At 48.3% G+C, this 24,032-nt stretch overlaps 1 protein-coding gene across 1 annotated transcript in view; it reads left to right on the plus strand.

The window, feature by feature from the left end:
* LOC115203406 (proprotein convertase subtilisin/kexin type 6) overlaps positions 1–24,032 on the plus strand; it is a gene marked incomplete in the record, with an annotated part of 83,914 nt that overhangs the window by 54,151 nt on the left and 5,731 nt on the right. Inside the window, 8 exon segments of the mRNA XM_029768082.1 lie at positions 3,059–3,195; positions 3,273–3,455; positions 3,596–3,698; positions 5,275–5,471; positions 15,057–15,144; positions 15,312–15,415; positions 15,455–15,571; positions 18,353–18,482. Coding sequence (XP_029623942.1) covers positions 3,059–3,195; positions 3,273–3,455; positions 3,596–3,698; positions 5,275–5,471; positions 15,057–15,144; positions 15,312–15,415; positions 15,455–15,571; positions 18,353–18,482 — 1,059 coding nt within the window.

The following is a 24,032-nucleotide window of genomic DNA, read 5'->3' on the forward strand; positions in this document are numbered from 1 at the left end:
CTCCCTCCACGCAGCATGTGGCACAAACACAGACAGACAGATAGCCCTTGAAAATCCATTCTAGTACACCTGTTCAGCAGCTAGTTGTTGGAATATGTCACACCCTCCTCTGACAGTTGGCTCTGGTGCCGATGTGAGGACTCTTTCTCACGTATAGATGCAGAAACCTGCTGGCTTGGCTGCTGTTCAGATTCCCATTTGTTTCATCAATATAATTATACAGGCTGGGTGACAGATATTCAAAAGGTTGGATGTCCTTTTTTCTCCCTTTATTTTGTATATTCCCAATTTTCAACCATCCTAGCCAACAGTAGACTGTCACTGTGAGCGAAAGTTAGCTTTAGATCTCAGGGAAGGTGTGATGTGAGTGCTTGACAGTTGTAACGATTGGCGTCGGGTGATGAGGAAGCGGACCAAAACGCAGCTGGGAGCGAACACATGTTTATTCTTACAGACTGAAATAACACGGTCAAAACAGAGAATAAAACGTATCGTTACTGCTCAAAGACCAGGAGACAACAACCCACAAACATCGTGGGGGGAAAAGGAACTTAAATATGATTCCCCAATCAGAGGCAACTAGCGACAGCTGTCTCTGATTGGGAATCGACAGAACCCAACATAGAAATACGCCCCAAAGCAAGGCTACACCAAAAACATAGAAAATAAACTATAGAAATGCCACACCCTGACCAAAATAGAAGAGTTCACCTGGTCAGGGCGTGACAGTACCCCCCCTCCAAAGGTGCGTACTCCCGGCGCACCAACCTAAAGTCTATTAGGGGGGGACCCGGGTGGGCGCCTCACCCTCGGTGGAGGCTCTGGCCCCGGGCGTGTTTCTCCCCCTGCCTCCACCCTAGCCCTACCCCTCTGGCCCGGACTGGACCACGGTGGAGCGGCATGCTCAGGCTCCGGAGCGGAGCCGCCGACCGGAACAGGACTGGTCACCGGTGGACCGGACACAGGCCGTGCCGGACTGTGGACACGCGCCGTGGGCCTGGTGCGGGGAACAGGGACGGGCCGGACAGGACCGGGGACACGCACCACCAACCTGGTGCGGGGAGCAGGGACGGGCCGGACTGGCCTGGGGACACGCACCACCAACCTGGTGCGGGGAGCAGGGACGGGCCGGACTGGACTGGGGACACGCACCACCGGCTTGGTGCGGGGAGCCGGAATGGGCCGGACAGGACTGTGGACACGCACCACTAACCTGGTGCGGGGAGCAGGAATGGGCCGGACAGGACTGGGGACACGCACCACTAACCTGGTGCGGGGAGCAGGGACGGGCCGGACTGGACTGGGGACACGCACCACTGGCTTGGTGCGGGGAGCAGGGACGGGCCGGACTGGACTGGGGACACGCACCACTGGCTTGGTGCGGGGAGCAGGAATGGGCCGGACAGGACTGGGGACGTCTGGCAGCTCGGGACAGTCTGGGCAGTCTGGCCCCTCCGGCAGTTCAGCGCAGTCTGGCCCCTCCGGCAGTTCAGCGCAGTCTGGCCCCTCCGGCAGTTCAGCGCAGTCTGGCCACTCCGGCAGTTCAGCGCAGTCTGGCCACTCCGGCAGTTCAGCGCAGTCTGGCCACTCCGGCGACTGTTGACTGGCGGGCAGCTCCGACGACTGTTGACTGGCGGGCAGCTCCGACGACTGTTGACTGGCGGGCAGTTCCGACGACTGTTGACTGGCGGGCAGCTCCGACGACTGTTGACTGGCGGGCAGCTCTGACGACTGTTGACTGGCGAGGCTGGGTTCACGCACTTGAAGCCTGGTGCGTGGTGCTGGTACCGGATATATAGGACCATGGAGGCTTACTGGCGGTCTCGAGCTTAACCCTGGCATCGCCCTTTCTGGCTGAATGCCTACTACCCCCTGGTAACTGCGGGGCGCTGGTATAGCGCGTACTGGCCTAAAAACACTTGGCCTCGCCATAACACCCATTACCCCGAAGCATAAGCCCTGTCCATTAACTGGCCTCCGAAAAACAGTCCGGGGATTTGGCCTGGGGCTCCAAACTTGCCCCGCAAAACTCCCCTTGTGCCCCCCCCCAAAAAAAATCTTGGGGAGGCCTCTCGAGTTTCCTCAACTCCTCGTTCCTCTGCTGCTTGGTCCTGGTTGGGTGGGTTGTTCTGTAACGATTGGCGTCGGGTGATGAGGAAGCGGACCAAAACGCAGCTGGGAGCGAACACATGTTTATTCTTACAGACTGAAATAACACGGTCAAAACAGAGAATAAAACGTATCGTTACTGCTCAAAGACCAGGAGACAACAACCCACAAACATCGTGGGGGGAAAAGGAACTTAAATATGATTCCCCAATCAGAGGCAACTAGCGACAGCTGTCTCTGATTGGGAATCGACAGAACCCAACATAGAAATACGCCCCAAAGCAAGGCTACACCAAAAACATAGAAAATAAACTATAGAAATGCCACACTCTGACCAAAATAGAAGAGTTCACCTGGTCAGGGCGTGACAACAGTGCTAACTACTAGACCAACCCCAGGGCACTGAAGCCCTTTCTCTGATCCTCTCCTGTAAAGGGGCAATCTGTTTCCCAAACTTTTGGGGGGAAACAGCTGAGGGATGGAGCTAGACAAAAGTAACCACTCTCAACTAAGTGATGTTCTTCAAGACTCAATGGCTGTATCGTTAATTTGACGTACCAATCCCAGATTGCCCCTTTAAACACAGTTTACCCACCCTGTAGAGTAACCAAAACAGGTTCCTGAAACGTCCTGATAGCGTGCACAAACATTATTCCCAATCACACCAACACAGTAGCAGCCACGCCAGACCTCACCACATGCTACAGAGAGCTAAAGCCACTGTGATGTTACTTGAGCCCATTGATGTGATTTTATCTCCTGTCGCGGCTAGCTTTAAAGCAGCCAGTGCTTACATTTGTCTTTAATTAGCCTCTTAAATATTTTTCTTCAGGGGGGCTGAGAAAGTACAAAGACGTTAAGATTTGTCTGTTTGCGCTGTGAAACATAATTTAATTGCCTTAGAAGTTGAGAAGTAACTTACTTTCTCTCCCCCCCTCTCTCTCTTCAGGTTGTTTGATAACTCTAATGAAGGTTTTAGGAACTGGGAGTTCATGACTGTTCACTGCTGGGGGGAGAGGACAGAGGGCCAGTGGATCCTGGAGATCATAGACTCTCCCTCATCGCTACGCAACCCAGAGGTGCTGGGTAAGAAAACACACACACACACACAGAGAGATCTCTTCATACTGTGTTTTTATGGAGATTTCTTCTCCTTGTTCTAGGTAAACTGAAAGAGTGGACGCTGGTCCTTTATGGCACCTCGGGGCACCCGTACCAGTCTCACGGGACCCAGCACTCTCGCTCCAGGATGCTTGAGATCCCAACCCCCAGCTGGGACCCCGACGGGCCCGAACCGCCCCCGGAGGTCCTCAAGCACCAGGAGGAGGAAGAGGAGGAGTACAGCGGTAGGAGAGGCTCTGCCATAAACTGTTCGCTCTGAACTGTTACAACACTGTATTCCGACAACACAACTCAACCTCTGTGTGTGTGTGTGTTTTGTGTGTACCCTTGCATTTGTGTGTGTATTCTCTGTAACCCCTCTCAGGGCCGTGCCACAGCGAGAGTGGGGACCAGGGCTGTGACGGGACAGATCCTGAACACTGTCTGAACTGTATCCACTACAGCCTGGGCAGCCTCAAGACAGGCAGGTAAACAAACAGACTGGGACCAAAGATACTTTTAACTAACCCAAGATGGGACAGATTGGGCCTTTTACAATAGGAACCGCTGAATGTTTCATATACAGTATGAGAAAATTTGTGGAATGTTGGCCCGGTCCATCTCACTCCATCTTCTCCCTCTGTCTACCACTGGACTTCCTCTCATCACCATATTTGGTGGTGAGAGGAAGCCCCCACCGGATGCTTCAGATTTGTGACCCATCTTGGTTTCCTCTTTTATCTGTGCTGTGACTGTGACTATATCTGATTCAAACTCAGTAATTATTTATTGTTCTGTTTCTGCTCAACATCAAGACAGGAAGGCACAAGAGCATGTTGAAAGAGTGGGAGCATGTTGAAAAAGTGGGAGCATTTTGACTGTGTCCATTCTTTCTTCTTATTCAGAAAACCTGTATTACTTCGGTAGCTCTTTATTTTACGGTACAGAATTGACCTGGTATTTACTTAGAAATGACCTGGTATTTACTTAGAAATGACCTGGTATTTACTTAGAAATGACATGGTAATATGGTAATTACACAATAATACTTAAAAAAATTAAGGAAAGCCACACGCTCTAGGAGCTCAGATGCAAAAAAAATTTATGTCCAACGTTTCGACAGCCAAGCTGTCTTCATCAGGGTATGATGACAAACACTGCGGGATGACTCCTTTATATAGTGTCAGAAGACACACAGGTGTCTGTAATCATGGCCGGGTGTGGCCTGATATCATTGGTTAATTCTCATATATTAAAATAGCATACAAAAAACATAAATGGATAGCGTACGATCATAGATACAATTTGGCTACATAAGCCTACAAACATTTACAATAGCAAAATCACAATAATCACTAGAATGGCTTCAGATCAAAGTCTACGTTGAGACCGAAGGGAGCAAGGGTCTTTACACAATAATAACCTAAGAATACTTACTTGTTTATTTGATACTCCAACCAAAGGACACATCGGCACCATTTGGTACCAGGTAGTGACCAATTGTGTGAAATTCTTTGAATTAAATACCAGAAAGTCCCTTTTGATTCCTCTTTATTTCCTAACAAATCTCAGGTCATTTCTGTACCATAAAACAGTGCTACCATAATACTTCTAATAGAAGATTACAGGAGAGGAATAATGAAGCTAATATAGGAATAACGAATGGGACATGAAATCTACTTGCCCTCTTTTTATGATGTTGTAGTCTTTCTGACTAATTCATTCAAAGGGTCTTTTTCCCAATTTACTTGATCTGTTGTTTATGTGAAATTCATTAATACATTTAATTGATTAGATAAAACAGTAAAATAAACAATTGCCAACTTGCAGAGAGGTTACATTTCACATAATGAACAGATCGAGAATATGGGGAATAGGTCCTTTTGAATGAATAAATCCATCCGTTTATGCATCCATTCATCCATCCATCCATCCATCCGTTCATCCATCCCAGGACTTGTGAAATACATCATAGCCAGTCTCTACCAAGCTAATGTGTGTTTTACTGTATTATCAACTCAATTTACTGTAATTAGAACTCATCAATCAATCGATCCATGACAGGACGTGTGTGAGCCACTGTCCGCTGGGCTTCTACGATAACGTGGAGGCCAGGAGGTGTCGACGCTGTTACAAGGGCTGTGAGAGGTGTGTGGGACGCACCCCCACTGAGTGTCGCTCCTGTCGCAGGGGGCTCTACTTCAACCCCCTCAACACTACCTGCTCTGAGACCTGCCCTGCTGGGTACTTCGCTGACGACAGTAAGTCAAGTGGAGTTGCTTGAAGAAGTTGTGCCTAACCACAGATCTAGGATCAGTTTCCACAAACTAACCACAGATCTAGGATCAGTTTCCACAAACTAACCACAGATCTAGGATCAGTTTCCACAAACTAACCACAGATCTAGGATCAGTTTCCACAAACTAACCACAGATCTAGGACATGTTTACTGTAACTCTGCTGCTGGTGATGTTACTGTAAAGAGAAATGGTTAGGAAAATAAAAGAGATCTAGGTAGAACTTTCTAACCACAGATCTAGGATCAGTTTACCCTAACTAACTAAGCCCTAACTAACTGTATCACATCCATCATTGATTGGGATTCCCATAGGGCGGGGCACAATTGGCCCAGCATCGTCCGGGTTTGGCCGGGGTAGGCTGTCATAGTAAATAAGAATTTGTTCATCAATTAATCGATTGACTGGCTTAGTTAAATAACGGTAAAATATATATATAGATACGAAAAATACAATTTAAGCTATTAGTGTTGTCTCTCCAAGAAGAAACAATGTACTACTTTACTTTAAGTTGCCCTCATACCTATTTAACTACACAGTAATAACTGTAGTAAAAGCGTTGTATTGACATAGAATCTGCTTAGTAACATGGTAACAGTTTGAGTGTGTGAAGATATTTTCTATAGAAGGGAATAAGGGAATGATTTGCGGCTCAAAAGGGTTGATGTGATGAGGTTTTTGCGTGACCACACAACAGGTCAATGTTCAACTCCCATGCTGCCTGTTATCCTGGACGCCAGGGATTAACTGGGTATGGTGGAGTGGGTTCATGTGTTGATTTGTGAATGACATGGACGCGCACAGGGGAGCACGCATTGACGTCATCTGTCATAACCTGAGATACCCTCTGACGTACAGAGCACTCACAGAGCCTCTCATCTGTTTTTCAGCCATACTGTGTGTGTGTGTGTGTGTGTGTGTGCAGGACCAGATAGGCTGGTCCATTGTTAGCCCAGTAGGCCTGTCTAACTTGGGTTTTTTGCACAAAATGATCATTATCTGGCTAATAATGGGGGACTGGCTGAAAAAAATGGCCGGTGTGCGGGCATCAAGGAAATAAGTGGGCCGGTGTGTTATAAATGCCAGGGCCGATCTTTTGTCCCAGTCTGACCGTGTGTGTGTGAAATGGCTGAAACTGGGTTGCAGGCTCATTTACGGAGGTCTTTTGTGCTGTTGGACAGATGATGTTTGGATGGTATTTCCTCTATAAATCCTCCAAACACGCCAGGCCTGAGAGTGAGTGAGTGACCGACCAAACCCGGACACCCTCAGAACACAGGGGGACAAACACCTGCCTGGAGGTGACAGCATTCCCTCCCCCATATGCCCCCCTAGGCACAACTATGACAACATAACCAACAAAAACGGGTCACAACTCCTGCAGCTCTGTCGCACGCTGGGTATGTACATAATCAATGGTAGGCTTCGAGGGGACTCCTATGGTAGGTACACCTATAGCTCATCTCTTGGCAGTAGTATTGTAGACTACTTTATCACTGACCTCAACCCAGAGTCTCTCAGAGCGTTCACAGTCAGCCCACTGACACCCCTATCAGATCACAGCAAAATCACAGTCTACTTGAACAGAGCAATACTCAATCATGAGGCATCAAAGCCAAAAGGAACTGAGTAATATTAAGAAATGCTATAGATGGAAGGAATGTAGTTTGGAAACCTACCAAAAAACAATTAGGCAACAACAAATTCAATCCCTTTTAGACAACTTCCTGTACAAAACGTTCCACTGTAATAGTGAAGGTGTAAACTCGGCAGTAGAAAATCTTAACAGTATATTTGACCTCTCAGCTTCCCTATCAAGTCTAAAAATCTCAAAAATAAGACCAAAGAAAATGAACAACGATGAAGAATGTAAAAATCTAAGAAAGTAGTTGAGAAACCTGTCCAACCAAAAACATAGAGACCTGGAAAACCTGAGTCTACACCTTCACTATGGTGAATCACTAAAACAATATAAAAATACACTACGGAAAAAGAAGGAACAGCACGTCAGAAATCAGCTCAATGTAATTTAAGAATCCATAGACTCTAACCACTTCTGGGAAAATTGGAAAACACTAAACAAACAACAACATGAAGAATTATCTATCCAAAATGGAGATGTATGGGTAAACCACTTCTCCAATCTTTTTGGCTCTATAACAAAGAACAAACAGCAAAAACATATACATGATCAAATACAAATCTTAGAATCAACTATTAAAGACTACCAGAACCCACTGGATTCTCCAATTACCTTGAAAGAACTACAGGACAAAATAAAAACCCTCCAACCCAAAAAGGCCTGTGGTGTTGGTAATATCCTCAATGAAATTGTCACGGGTGTCATAAAAATTGGACCAAGGTGCAGCGGGAACGTGTACACACATCTTCTTTATTAAATAAAAAGAAAAAAAACAAAAGAAACACGTATACGAGACAACAAACGACACTAACAGTCCGAACAGGTGCATAGACACTAAACAGGAGACAACAACCCACAATTCCCATTACAAACACACCCCTATACATAGGACCTTCAATCAGAGGCAACGAGGAACAGCTGCCTCCAATTGAAGGCCAATCCCAATAAACTAAACATAGAACTAAACAACCTAGATCTAACATAGAAATACACTAACCTAGAACATAACCCAAAAACCCTGGAACACTCTAAACAAACACCCCTCTACATACCACGTGACCCAAAAACCCCGGAACACTCTGAACAAAACCCCTCTACATAACATATAGCCAAAAAAAACGAAACCCTCTAAACAAACAACCCCCTGCCACGTCCTGACCAAACTACAATAACAAATAACCCCTTTACTGGTCAGGACGTGACAGTACCCCCCCCCCCCCCCCCCAAAGGTGCAGACCCCGGATGCACCTAAAACAACAAAACAAAACCTAATCCAATACTTACTAAACACAAACAAAAAATAAATCCCCAACTAAAGGGAGGGAAAGGAGGGTGGCTACCGTCACCGACGGCTCCCATGCTACACCCCCCCCCCTCCCTAATCCTCCAACAATGGAGGTGGCTCAGGCCCCGGCCTTAGCCCCCAACCTAACCTGTCCTCCCCTGCTGAATACTCAGGGCTAAGGCGCGTCGCTGGACACCTCGGGCTGAGGCGCGTCGCTGGACACCTCGGGCTGAGGCGCGTCGCTGGACACCTCGGGCAGGGCTGATGAGCGTCTCTGGAGACTCAGAGCTGATGAGCATCTCTGGAGACTCAGGGCTGATGAGCGTCTCTGGAGACTCAGGGCTGATGAGCATCTCTGGAGACTCAGGGCTGATGAGCGTCTCTGGAGACTCAGGGCTGATGAGCGTCTCTGGAGACTCAGGGCTGATGAGCGTCTCTGGAGACTCAGGGCTGATGAGCGTCTCTGGAGACTCAGGGCTGATGAGCGTCTCTGGAGACTCAGAGCTGATGAGCGTCTCTGGAGACTCAGGGCTGATGAGCGTCTCTGGAGACTCAGGGCTGATGAGCGTCTCTGGAGACTCAGGGCTGATGAGCGTCTCTGGAGACTCAGGGCTGATGAGCGTCTCTGGAGACTCAGGGCTGATGAGCGTCTCTGGAGACTCAGGGCTGATGAGCGTCTCTGGAGACTCAGGGCTGATGAGCGTCTCTGGAGACTCAGGGCTGATGAGCGTCTCTGGAGACTCAGGGCTGATGAGCGTCTCTGGAGACTCAGGGCTGATGAGCGTCTCTGGAGACTCAGGGCTGATGAGCGTCTCTGGAGACTCAGGGCTGATGAGCGTCTCTGGAGACTCAGGGCTGATGAGCGTCTCTGGAGACAGGGCTGATGAGCGTCTCTGGAGACTCAGGGCTGATGAGCATTTCTGGAGACTCAGGGCTGATGAGCGTTTCTGGAGACTCAGGGCTGAGGAGCGTCTCTGGAGGCTCAGAGCTGAGGAGCGTCTCTGGAGGCTCAGGGCTGAGGAGCGTCTCTGCAGGCTCAGGGCTGAGGAGCATCTCTGCAGGCTCAGGGCTGATGAGCGTCTCTGCAGGCTCAGGGCTGATGAGCGTCTCTGCGGGCTCAAGGCTGATGAGCGTCTCTGTAGGCTCAGCGCTGATGAGCGTCGCTACAGGCTCAGGGATGGAGGGCGACTCTGGCTGTGCCGGTTCCGGACTGTAGGGCGACTCTGGTTGCGCCGGTTCCGGACTGTAGGGCGACTCTGGCTGCGCCGGTTCTGGACTGTAGGGTGACTCTGAGAGTTCCGGACCGTAGGGCGACTCTGGGAGCTCCGGACCGTAGGCTCAGCGCTGATGAGCGTCTCTGCAAGCTCAAGGCTGATGAGCGTCGCTACAGGCTCAGGGATGGAGGGCGACTCTGGCTGTGCCGGTTCCGGACTGTAGGGCGACTCTGGCTGCGCCGGTTCCGGACTGTAGGGCGACTCTGGCTGCGCCGGTTCTGGACTGTAGGGCGACTCTGGGAGTTCCGGACCGTAGGGCGACTCTGGGAGCTCCGGACCGTAGGCTCAGCGCTGATGAGCGTCTCTGCAAGCTCAAGGCTGATGAGCGTCGCTACAGGCTCAGGGATGGAGGGCGACTCTGGCTGTGCCGGTTCCGGACTGTAGGGCAACTCTGGCTGCGCCGGTTCCGGACTGTAGGGCAACTCTGGCTGCGCCGGTTCTGGACTGTAGGGCGACTCTGGGAGTTCCGGACCGTAGGGCGACTCTGGGAGCTCTGGACCGTAGGCTCAGAGCTGATGAGCGTCTCTGCAAGCTCAAGGCTGATGAGCGTCGCTACAGGCTCAGGGACTCTGGGGGCTCCGAACTGTAGGGCGACTCTGGGGGCTCCGGACTGTAGGGCGACTCTGGCTGCGCTGGTTCCGGACTGTAAGGTGACACTGGCTGCGCCGGTTCCGGACTGTAAGGTGACTCTGGCTGCGCCGGTTCCGGACTGTAAGGCGACTCTGGCTGTGCCGGTTCCTGACTGTAGGCCGTCTCACTCGGTTCCGGACTGTAGGCTGTCTCACTCGGTTCCGGACTGTAGGCCGTCTCACTCGGTTCCGGACTGTAGGCCGTCTCACTCGGTCCCGGACTGTAGGCCGTCTCACTCGGTTCCGGACTGTGGGCCGTCTCTCAGTTCCGGACTGTGGGCCATCTCTAGACGGGGCACTGTCGCCGGACACTCTGGATGAGGCACTGTTGCCGGACACTCTGGACAGGGCACTGTTGCCGGAAGCTCTGGACGGGGTACTATCGTCGGAAGCTCTGGACGGGGACTGCGCACTGAAAGCCTGATGCGTGGGGCTGGTAGTGGAGGTACCAGACTGGAGACATGCACCCCAAGGCTAGTGCGAGGAGCAGGAACAGGATGAGTTGGACTGGGCTGACGCACTGGAAGCCTGGTGCGTGGGGCTGGTAGCGGAGGTACCAGACTGGTGACATGCACCCCAAGGCTAGTGCGAGGAGCGGGAACAGGATGTACTAGACTGGGCTGACGCACTGGAGGCCTGGTGCGTGGGGCTGGTACCGGAAGTACCACACTAGCAACACACACCACAGGGCTAGTGCAAGGGACAGGAACAGGACATACTGGACTGGGCTGACGCACTGGAGGCCTGCTGCGTGGGGCTGGTTCCGGAGATACCACACTAACAACACGCACCACAGGGCTAGTGCGAGGGGCATGAACAGGACGTACTGGACTGGGCAGACGCACTGGAGGCCTGCTGCGTGGTGCTGGTACTGTCTTCACCAGCCGGCTAGCATGCACCTCAGGACAAGTATGGAGAGCTAACTCGGGTGACAACAATTAGAGGACACGCTCCGTAGGACGAATGTCGTGCCTTATGCACCAACAGCAGTTCTCTCATAGCTCTCTCCTCCAATTTCCCCATTAATTCCTTCACTGTCTCTGCTTCGCTCCCTTCGCTCACCTCCAACTTCACTCCGACTGGTTCTGGTTCCACCCTCGGCTCCGCCGACCTTCCCGTGAGCACCTCCCCAAAATTTTGTTGAGGCTGCCTCCTGGTCTCCTCTAGCTTCCTTTGTTTGTCCTCCCATGTCCATCCTTCACCCCAGTGCTCCAATCCCTGTGTTCCTGTATATTGTTCCCGGATTTCTCCAGTCTTCCTCCATGGTCCTTCTCCCGCTATTATTTGCTCCCAAGTCCAAAACTCCTTGTAGTCCACCTGCTGCTCCTTCCTCCGCTGCTTGGTCCGTTGGTGGTGGGTTGTTCTGTCACGGGTGTCGTAAAAATTGGACCAAGGTGCAGCGGGAACATGTACACACATCTTCTTTATTAAATAAAAAGAAGAAAAAACAAAAGAAACACGTATACGAGACAACAAACGACACTAACAGTCCGAACAGGTGCATAGACACTAAACAGGAGACAACAACCCACAATTCCCATTACAAACACACCCCTATACATAGGACCTTCAATCAGAGGCAACGAGGAACAGCTGCCTCCAATTGAAGGCCAATCCCAATAAACTAAACATAGAACTAAACAACCTAGATCTAACATAGAAATACACTAACCTAGAACATAACCCAAAAACCCTGGAACACTCTAAACAAACACCCCTCTACATACCACGTGACCCAAAAACCCCGGAACACTCTGAACAAAACCCCTCTACATAACATATAGCCAAACAAACCCCGAAACCCTCTAAACAAACAACCCCCTGCCACGTCCTGACCAAACTACAATAACAAATAACCCCTTTACTGGTCAGGATGTGACAGAAATGATCAAATATAGAGACAACAAATTCCAATTGGCTATACTAAAACTCTTTAACATCATCCTTAGCTCTGGCATCTTCCCCAATATTTGGAACCACAGACTGATCACCCCAATCCACAAAAGTGGAGACAAATTTGATCCCAATAACTACCGTGGGATATGCGTCAACAGAAACCTTGGGGAAATCCTCTGCATTATCATTAACTGCAGACTCGTACATTTCCTCAGTGAAAACAATGTATTGAGCAAATGTGAAATTGGCTTTTTACCAAATTATCATACGACAGACCACGTATTCACCCTGCACACCCTAACTGACAAACAAACAAAACAAAAGCAAAGTCTTCTCATGCTTTGTTGATTTGAAAAAAGCCTTCGACTCAATTTGGCATGAGGGTCTGCTATTCAAATTGATGGAAAGTGGTGTTGGGGGAAAAACATACGACATTATAAAATCCATGTAAACAAACAACAAGTGTGCGGTTAAAATAGGTAAAAACACACACATTTCTTCCCACAGGGCCGTGGGGTGAGGCTGGGATGCAGCTTAAGCCCCACCCTCTTCAACATATAAACGAATTGGGGAGGGCGCTAGAACAGTCTGCATCACCCGGCCTCACCCTACTAGAATCTGAAGTCAAATGTCACTGTTTGCTGATAATCTGGTGGGCCTACAGCAGTACCTAGATCTTCTGCACAGATTCTAACAAACCTGGGCCCTGACAGTAAATCTCAGTAAGACCAAAATAATGGTGTTCCAAAAAAAGGTCCAGTTGCCAGGACCACAAATACAAATTCCATCTAGACACCGTTGCACTAGAGCGCACAAAAAACTATACATACCTTGGCCTAAACATCAGCGCCACAGGTAACTTCCACAAAGTTGTGAACGATCTGAGAGACAAGGCAAGAAGGGCATTCTATGCCATCAAAAGGAACATAAAATTCGACATACCAATTAGGATCTGGTTAAAAATACTTGAATCAGTTATAGAACCCATTGCCCTTTATGGTTGTGAGGTCTGGGATCCGCTCACCAACCAAGAACTCACAAAATGGGACAAACATCAAATTGAGACTGCATGCAGAATTCTGCAAAACTCTTCTCCATGTACAACGTAGAACACCAAATAATGCATGCAGAGCAGAATTAGTCCGATACCCGCTAATTATCAAAATCCAGAAAAGAGCCGTTAAATTCTACAACCACCTAAAAGGAAGCGATTCCCAAACCTTTCATAACAAAGCCATTACCTGCAAAGAGATGAACCTGGAGAAGAGTCCCCTAAGCAAGCTGATCCTGGGCCTCTGTTCACAAACACAACCCACAGAGCCCCAGGACAGCAACACAATTAGACCCAACCAAATGATGAGAAAACAAAAAGATAATTACTTGACACATTGGAAAGAATTAACAAAAAAACTGAGCAAACTAGAATGCTATTTGGCCCTAAACAGAGAGTACACAGTGGCAGAATACCTGACCACTGTGACTGACCCAAGCTTAAGGAAAGCTTTGACTATGTACATACTCAGTGAGCATTGCCTTGCTATTGCGAAAGGCCGCTGTAGGCAGACCTGACTCTCAAGAGGAGACAGGCTATGTGAACACTGCCCACAAAATGAGGTGGAAGCTGAGATGCACTTCCTAACCTCCTGCCAAATGTATGACCATATTAGAGACACATATTTCCCTCAAATTACACAAATCCACAAAGAATTCCAAAACAAACCCAACTTTGATAAACTCCCATATCTACTGGGTGAAATACCACAGTGTGCCATCACAACAGCAAGATTTGTGACCTGTTGCCACAAGAAAAGGTCAACCAGTGAAGAACAAACACCATTGTAAATACAACCCATATTTATGTTTATTTTTTTCCCCTTGTACTTTAACCATTTGTACATTGTTACAACACTGCATATATACATAATATGACATTTGTAATGTCTTTATTCTTTTGGAACTTCTGTGAGTGTAATGTTTACTGTTCATTTGTATAGTTTATTTCACTTTTGTATATTATCTACTTCACTTGCTTTGGCAATGTTAAGATGTGTTTCCCATGCCAATAAAGCCCCTTGAATTGAATTGAATTGAATTGAGAGAGAGGGAGACTGAGCGAAAGAGAGGGAGCGGGAGAGAGAGAGAGACTGAGAGAGAGAGAGACTGAGAGAGAGGGAGACGGAGAGAGGGAGACGGAGAGAGGGAGACGGAGAGATGGAGACGGAGAGAGAGAGAGACGGAGAGAGAGAGACAGAGAAAGAGAGAGACGGAGAGAGAGAGAGACGGAGAGAGGACGACAAGACAGAGAGACTGAGGGAGGGGGAGAGAGGGAGACAGAGAGAGACGGAGACTGAGAGAGCCAGAGGGAGAGAGAGGGACAGAAAGAGGGAGACAGAGAGAGGGACAGAAAGAGGGAGACAGAGGGAGAGACAGAAAGAGAGAGACAGAGGGAGACAGAAAGAAGGAGACAGAGACAGAGGGAGAGGCAGAAAGATTGAGAGAGAGAGACAGAAAGATCGAGAGGGAGAGACAGAAAGATCGAGACTGAGAGACTGAAGTTGGTTTCATGGTTGTTTCTGTGTTTGGTTTTGGTGGTTGAATGAGCAGTCCTCTGAGTACTGTACTGAGTTAAAAATGGATAACTATATTTATTTCTCACGCTCTCTTCCCATCTCCCTCCCTCCCTCCCTCCCTCTCCTCCCATTCCCTCCCTCCCTCCCATTCCCTCCCTCCATCTCCTCCCATTCCTTCCCTCCCTCTCCTCCCTCTCTCCCTCCCTCCCTCCCTCCCTGACTCTCCTCCCATTCCTTCCCTCCCTCTCCTCAGTTCAGAGGAAGTGTCTGAGGTGTCATGAGAACTGTATGAAGTGTCTGCGGGACTCAGACAGGTGTACTGCCTGTAACGACGGCTACAGGTAAACTACATGTAATCTCTTTAGGGAATGTCACTGATGAAAAATGTAATGTAGAGAACATAAGCGTGTTTTTGTGTGTGTGTGTGTGTGTGTGTGTGTTTGTGTGTGTGTGTGTGTGTGTGTGTGTGTGTGTGTGTGTGTGTGTGTGTGTGTGTGTGTGTGCGCAGTCTGGCGGGGATGACCTGTGTTCCGGAGTGTGCCAACGGAACCTTCTTTCATCTGGAGGAGATGAAGTGTAGTCCCTGTCACACCTCCTGCTCTACATGCACAGGTCAGTGTCCCTGTCACACCTCCTGTTCTACCTGCACAGGTCAGTGTCCCTGTCACACCTCCTGCTCTACCTGCACAGGTCAGTGTCCCTGTCACACCTCCTGCTCTACCTGCACAGGTCAGTGTCCCTGTCACACCTCCTGCTCTACCTGCACAGGTCAGTGTCCGTCACACTTCCTGTTCTCATAAAGATAGGAGTAAAAAATATTGGCATCCCTGTTTGCAATACTCCGGCACTCTCCTCTTGCGAGGGTAATGGCACTGAGCCTTGCATTTTTTCACTCACTGGTCCTCTTAACGTTGAACTATTAATGTCAGGATCAAATGTCAACGGTCTATATGACCCATTTATGGAGGTCATAGTGTCAGAGTGACCTTGCTGTGTCACATTGTCATACTGGCCTGTTCTGGTGAGAACATCTCGCACGCTCCAGCACATACAGTGCCTTCAGAAAGCATTCATACCCCTTGATTTATTCCACATTTTGTTGTGTTACAACCTGAATTCTCTCACCCATCTACACACAATACCGCATAATGACCCCACAATAATAAAACATGTTTCTAAACATGTTTTATTGAAAATTAAATACAGAAATATCTAATTTACATAAGTATTCACACCCCTTTGCTATGACACTCCAAATTGAGCTCAGGTGCCTCCAATTTCCTTTGATCATCCTTGAGGTGTCACTTGATTGGAGTCCACCTGTGGCCAATTCAATTGATTGGATATGATTTAGAAAGAAACATACCTGTCTATATAAGGTTTCACAGTTGACAGTGCATGTCAGAGCAGAAACTATACCATGAAATCCAAGCAACTGTCTGTAGATCTCTGAGATAGGATGAGGCATATATCTGGGGAAGGGTAGAAAACAATTTCTAGAGGGTTGAAAGTTTCCAAGAGCACACTGGTTTCCATCACTGGCCGTCTGACCAAGCTGAGCAACCGAGCAAGAAGGACCTTGGTCAGGGAGGCGACTTAAAACCCTACAGAGTTCCTTGGCTTAGATGGGAGAACCTGCCAGAAGGACAACAGTCTCAGCACTTCACCAATCTGGGCTTTATGGGAGAGTGGCCAGACAGAAGCCACTCCTGAGAAAAAGTCACATGACAGCACACCTGGTGTTTGCAAAAAGGCATGTGAAAGACTCTGAGATCATAAGGCAAAAGATTCTGTGGTCTGAGACAAAAATGTACTCTTTTGAATGAATGCACAGCGCTACGTCTGGAGAAAACCAGGCACAGCTCATCACCTGTCTAACACAATCCCTACAATGAAGCATGGTGGTGGCAGCATCATACTATGGGGATGCTTTTCAGCAGCATGAACTGGGAGACTGGTGAAGAGCCAAATACAGGCAAATCCTTGATGAGAACCTGCTTCAGAGAGCAAATAACCTTTGGCTGTATGCTTGGTGTTTTCCTGTTGAAATGTAAATCTTCGCCCCCAGTCTAAGCAACGCTGGAAAGGCTTCATAACAAGAATGTGAAAGTCATTGAGTGGTCCAGTCAAAGCCCAGACTTGAATCCCATTGAAAATCTGTGGAAAGACTTGAAGATTGCTTTTCACCGTTGCTCCCCATTTAACTTAAGAGTTTGAGAAAAGGAAGAATGGGAGAAAATCCCCAAATCCATGTGTAAAGCTGATACAAACATACCCAAGACCACTCAAAGCTGTAATCGCCGCCAAAGGTGCTTCTACAAAGTATTGACTCAGGGGTGTGAGAACTTATGCAAATTAGATATTTATGTATTTAATTTAATACATTTGCAAAAATGTCTAAAATCCTATTTTCACTTTGTTATTATGGGGTATTGTGTGTAGATGGGTGAGAAGAAAATCTATTTAATCAATTTTGATTTCAGGCTACAAAATGTGGAATAAGTCAAGAGGTTTATACTTTCTGAAGGCACTGTCATTGAGACACTTGTGTGCGTGGTCAAAGAGCTCTATTTTCATGTCCTCCAACAAATATAACTGTCTGGAGTTTGCTAAACGGCACTGGCACTTGGGTTGGAACCTGTGCTATGGTCCGAAGACATGAAAATACCATCATTTCACAACGAATGAAAACTTAATTTGCCAACTAAAAGGTTGCTTGCCAGTTCTGCTTATCGTGATCATTCCTTTCGGCACGACGTCGACATCTCACGTCTGTGATCTACATGGGTGTCAGATTTAAGTCAATTCGCTCATTGATTTACATTAATTAAATCGGCCCCTAATTATGAGCGCTGTGTCCTGGGGTTAGGCCGTCGGACGCAGTTGACATTTAGCTGGCGAAGCTCTGGCGTTGCCCTGAGCCAGTAGTATTGACAGACAGAGCCAGACGTGCTGTGGGGAGAGAAAGCTGAGGGCTTAGATTGTGTGTGTGCACATGTGTGCGTGACTGTGTGCATGTCTGTGGAACAAGTGAATTTAGCCTCAAAACAGCCAGTAGAGAGAGATGCTTATTGCTGTAGTAGAGGAGCTGAATTAGTGGTTCACCTCTCAACCAAGGCGCTGGCACTGATTGTAATGAGAAAGAGGGGGTACATTAAAGGGATTGTTCGTCCCCAAAACAAGCCAGACAGTTTCCTAAAGGCATGTATCTGGCTTCAATTCCAAATAAATTGTATACATTTCTTATTTGTTGTTATTGGCAATTGGGATTAGGAAAGGTATCATCATTTTGAGTGCGGTCGGACCCCCTTTGCATTTGATGTTTTACTTTTGGTCTATGCACCACCGCATGTTCAGGGGACAGCCGTTTAAAGTACTTTGAACCAGGAACGGACTGGGACCAGAAATCGGCCCAGGAATTTCTTACACTCCAGACAATTTGTTTCCTTGAGGACCTATTATTAGCCAAATAATGAAACAACTAACCCCACTGGGCTAAAGATGGACCAGTCCTTTTCTGTTGGGAACTGTTGCTGTGTGTTGTTGCAGGTCCAGGTAAGGAGGAGTGTATCCAGTGTGCCAGAGATCACCTGCAGCAAGAGTGGAGGTGTGTTCAGACCTGCGCTCCAGGATACTACTCAACAGAGGATGCTGGCTACCACCAGGGGATGTGTCACAAGTGAGTGACCCCATCATCAGGCTAAATTGCATTTCAGTCATTTAGCAGACACTCTTAGCCAGAGTGACTTACAGTATGGAGTCCATACATTCTGGTCCCTTTTGGGAATTGAACCCACAACCCTGGCGTTGCAAGTGCCATGCTCTACTAACTGAGCTACCCAGGACAATCACTGAAGCTTATAGACCCTGGAAACACTATGGATTTCAAAGCCTGCCCTTTTAAATCTTAACTGTAGGGCAGAAATTCTAAACGTTATGCTATATGCTGAAAATCGAGCGGGAGATTTTCCTGCACCTGCCATAGGCTTCCATTCAAGCCCCTTTTTTAGGCGCTGTGAAACCAGACGGTTTGACAGAGAGAGACGGCTAGAGGACAAGATTCCCTTCTCTACGGGCCTGGGCCAGGGGCTTCAGACCCTGCATTAATCTGGCCATATCATTTTAAGAGATATACAGTACCCTTCTCACACTATTGGGCCAACCCAAACTGTACTGCACTGGATATTTGGATATTTTCTTTTCACATTGTCCTGTCCAGCACTGTTCCAGTGGATCCAAGTATGGTGGATGTGTAACCAGGCTACAGTACAGCTTGGCTTGGCTTGGCTCTGTAGGGTGAAAAGTGCCAAACAGGAAATTCAAGGTCAGTTTTCCATACAGAATTTCCATTGCTTTTAAGTCCAAGACAAGGCTTAATTTCCAGAAAATCAGTTGTCAGTTATAAAAACACAATTAAGGCTTCGTTAAACTCCAAGTTATTAATCTACTTCTCTTAAAAGTAGTCTGAACTCCAGCTGAGTTCATATTCTGAACCCTCTGTGGCAAAGATAAGCAGCCTCTAATTAGATAGAATTAGAGGCTTTCCTATTCATGTGGGATTAAGGCGTGAAGAAATCTCTGAACTACCTTCAAGATCAGCGCTCCTCTTAAAGAAATCTCTGAACTCCCTTCAACATCAGCGCTTCTCTTAAAAAAATCTCTGAACTCCCTTCAACATCAGCGCTCCTCTTAAAGAAATCTCTGAACTCCCTTCAACATCAGCGCTTCTCTTAAAGAAATCTCTGAACACCCTTCAACATCAGCGCTCCTCTTAAAGAAATCTCTGAACTCCCTTCAACATCAGCGCTCCTCTTAAAGAAATCTCTGAACTCCCTTCAACATCAGCGCTCCTCTTAAAGAAATCTCTGAACTCCCTTCAACATCAGCGCTTCTCTTAAAGAAATCTCTGAACTACCTTCAACATCAGCGCTCCTCTTACCATCTCTCTGTTTCTTTTCACTTTCATTTTCTATTTCCACTTGTCCCTTCTCTCTCTGCCTTCTTTCCCTGCCCTCTCTTCTTTCTCTCTCTCCTCTCTGTCCCTTCTCCCTCCCTTCTCTCTCCCTCCCTTCTCTCTCTCCTCTCTGTCCCTTCTCCCTCCCTTCTCTCACCTCTCTTTCACCTTTCTTCTGTTGGAGATTGACTGACTGAGGGTCAGTACCATCGACCATCTGGGTCTCATTAATTGGTATGTCTCTCGCTGTCTCGCTCTTTCTCTCTCTTGCTCTCTCTCTCAAATAATTTGTTCCAAACGCCTAGCTTTAGACAACAAACCCAGGCACAAAGGGGCCAGGTGTACGCAATGAAAGTTCCAGAGGGATCCGTGACAATATCCCCCCTCCCCGACGCGCTGAACTAGCACACCGGTCTGAACTAGCACACCGGTCTGAACTAGCACACCGGTCTAAACTAGCACACCGGTCTGAACTAGCACACCGGTCTGAACTAGCACACCGGTCTGAACTAGCACACCGGTCTGAACTAGCACACCGGTCTAAACTAGCACATCGGTCTAAACTAGCACACCGGTCTGAACGAGCACACCGGTCAAAACTAGCACACCGGTCTGAACTAGCACACCGGTCTGAAATAGCACACCGGTCTAAACTAGCACACCGGTCTGAACTAGCACACCGGTCTAAACTAGCACTCCGGTCTGAACTAGCACTCCGGTCTGAACTAGCACACCGGTCTGAACTAGCACACCGGTCTAAACTAGCACACCGGTCTGAACGAGCACACCGGTTAAAACTAGCACACCGGTCTGAACTAGCACACCGGTCTGAAATAGCACACCGGTCTAAACTAGCACACCGGTCTGAACTAGCACACCGGTCTAAACTAGCACATCGGTCTAAACTAGCACTCCGGTCTGAACTAGCACACCGGTCTGAACTAGCACACCGGTCTAAACTAGCACACCGGTCTGAACTAGCACACCGGTCTGAACTAGCACACCGGTATGAACTAGCACACCGGTCTAAACTAGCACATCGGTCTAAACTAGCACACCGGTCTGAACAAGCACACCGGTCAAAACTAGCACACCGGTCTGAACTAGCACACCGGTATGAACTAGCACACCAGTCTAAACTAGCACATCGGTCTAAACTAGCACACCGGTCTGAACAAGCACACCGGTCAAAACTAGCACACCGGTCTGAACTAGCACACCGGTCTGAACTAGCACACCGGTCTAAACTAGCACATCGGTCTAAACTAGCACTCCGGTCTGAACTAGCACACCGGTCTGAACTAGCATACCCGGTCTGAACTAGCACACCGGTCTGAAGTAGCACACCCGGTCTGAACTAGCACACCGGTCTGAACTAGCACACCGGTCTGAACTAGCACACCGGTCTGAACTAGCACACCGGTCTGAACTAGCACACCGGTCTTGAGGACGATCACAGGAACGCAGTGCGGGTCGATCAGGACCTGACGCAGCTGCCGAAGTTGCGTCGTCATCGGACGGGCCAGTTGTGGCTGTTGTTGTAAAAACTATATCCTTCTGTCTGTTGTCCCTCTGCTCCACTATATCCTTCGGTCTGTTCTCCCTCTGCTCCACTATATCCTTCTGTCTGTTGTCCCTCTGCTCCACTATATCCTTCTGTCTGTTGTCCCTCTGCTCCACTATATCCTTCTGTCTGTTCTCCCTCTGCTCCACTATATCCTTCTGTCTGTTCTCCCTCTGCTCCACTATATCCTTCTGTCTGTTCTCCCTCTGCTCCACAATATCCTTCTGTCTGTTGTCCTTCTGCTCCACTATATCCTTCTGTCTGTTCTCCCTCTGCTCCACTATATCCTTCTGTCTGTTCTCCCTCTGCTCCACTATATCCTTCTGTCTGTTCTCCCTCTGCTCCACTATATCCTTCTGTCTGTTGTCCCTCTGCTCCACTATATCCTTCTGTCTGTTCTCCCTCTGCTCCACTATATCCTTCTGTCTGTTCTCCCTCTGCTCCACTATATCCTTCTGTCTGTTCTCCCTCTGTTCCACTATATCCTTCTGTCTGTTCTCCCTCTGCTCCACTATATCCTTCTGTCTGTTGTCCCTCTGCTCCACTATATCCTTCTGTCTGTTGTCCCTCTGCTCCACTATATCCTTCTGTCTGTTGTCCCTCTGCTCCACTATATCCTTCTGTCTGTTCTCCCTCTGCTCCACTATATCCTTCTGTCTGTTCTCCCTCTGCTCCACTATATCCTTCTGTCTGTTGTGCCTCTGCTCCACTATATCCTTCTCTGTTGTCCCTCTGCTCCACTATATCCTTCTGTCTGTTGTCCCTCTGCTCCACTATATCCTTCTGTCTATTCTCCTTCTGCTCCACTATATCCTTCTGTCTGTTGTCCCTCTGCTCCACTATATCCTTCTGTCTGTTGTCCCTCTGCTCCACTATATCCTTCTGTCTATTCTCCCTCTGCTCCACTATATCCTTCTGTCTGTTCTCCCTCTGCTCCACTATATCCTTCTGTCTGTTCTCCCTCTGCTCCACTATATACTTCTGTCTGTTCTCCCTCTGCTCCACCATATCATTCTGTCTGTTCTCCCTCTGCTCCACCATATCCTTCTGTCTGTTGTCCCTCTGCTCCACCATATCCTTCTGTCTGTTGTCCCTCTGCTCCACTATATCCTTCTGTCTATTCTCCCTCTGCTCCACTATATCCTTCTGTCTGTTCTCCCTCTGTTCCACTATATCCTTCTGTCTGTTCTCCCTCTGCTCCACTATATCCTTCTGTCTGTTCTCCCTCTGCTCCACTATATCCTTCTGTCTGTTCTCCCTCTGCTCCACTATATCCTTCTGTCTGTTCTCCCTCTGCTCCACTATATCCTTCTGTCTGTTCTCCCTCTGCTCCACTATATCCTTCTGTCTGTTCTCCCTCTGCTCCACTATATCCTTCTGTCTGTTCTCCCTCTGCTCCACTATATCCTTCTGTCTGTTCTCCCTCTGCTCCACTATATCCTTCTGTCTGTTCTCCCTCTGTTCCACTATATCCTTCTGTCTGTTCTCCCTCTGCTCCACTATATCCTTCTGTCTGTTCTCCCTCTGCTCCACTATATCCTTCTGTCTGTTCTCCCTCTGCTCCACTATATCCTTCTGTCTATTCTCCCTCTGCTCCACTATATCCTTCTGTCTGTTCTCCCTCTGCTCCACTATATCCTTCTGTCTGTTCTCCCTCTGTTCCACTATATCCTTCTGTCTGTTCTCCCTCTGCTCCACTATATCCTTCTGTCTGTTGTCCCTCTGCTCCACTATATCCTTCTGTCTGTTCTCCCTCTGCTCCACTATATCCTTCTGTCTGTTCTCCCTCTGCTCCACTATATCCTTCTGTCTGTTCTCCCTCTGCTCCACTATATCCTTCTGTCTGTTCTCCCTCTGCTCCACTATATCCTTCTGTCTGTTCTCCCTCTGTTCCACTATATCCTTCTGTCTGTTCTCCCTCTGCTCCACTATATCCTTCTGTCTGTTCTCCCTCTGCTCCACTATATCCTTCTGTCTGTTCTCCCTCTGCTCCACTATATCCTTCTGTCTATTCTCCCTCTGCTCCACTATATCCTTCTGTCTGTTCTCCCTCTGCTCCACTATATCCTTCTGTCTGTTCTCCCTCTGCTCCACTATATCCTTCTGTCGGTTGTCCCTCTGCTCCACTATATCCTTCTGTCTGTTGTCCCTCTGCTCCACTATATCCTTCTGTCTGTTCTCCCTCTGCTCCACTATATCCTTCTGGCTGTTGTCCCTCTGCTCCACTATATCCTTCTGTCTGTTGTCCCTCTGCTCCACTATATCCTTCTGTCTGTTGTCCCTCTGCTCCACTATATCCTTCTCTCTGTTGTCCCTCTGCTCCACTATATCCTTCTGTCTGTTGTCCCTCTGCTCCACTCATTATTCTTTGTCATCTCCATAATTGTCTTTAAATCAGATGGCATTGTGCAGTCAAACAGGATCAACAGGACTGACTGAGGGTGTAAATCTCACCTGCACCGACGGCGAGAATTTAATGGCAGCATCAACATCCTTTTAGCTCACCGTAATGACTGAGTGCGGGGTGGCGAGGGGCACTCGCTTTCTCAATCTCTCTCTCGTTCTCTATCTCCACTGAGGAGTGGGGAGAGAGAAAGCTGTTTTTGACGCACAGGGATTTTTATAAATCAGTCCAAGTGTTTATGGGAGATGTCAGGACCAAATAGAGGCTCTGATAGAAGGTCATGGTTTTGCGACGGCACCAGGGATGG

The sequence above is a fragment of the Salmo trutta genome, chromosome 12 (assembly GCF_901001165.1).
Source record: "Salmo trutta chromosome 12, fSalTru1.1, whole genome shotgun sequence".
Taxonomy (NCBI): domain Eukaryota; kingdom Metazoa; phylum Chordata; class Actinopteri; order Salmoniformes; family Salmonidae; genus Salmo; species Salmo trutta.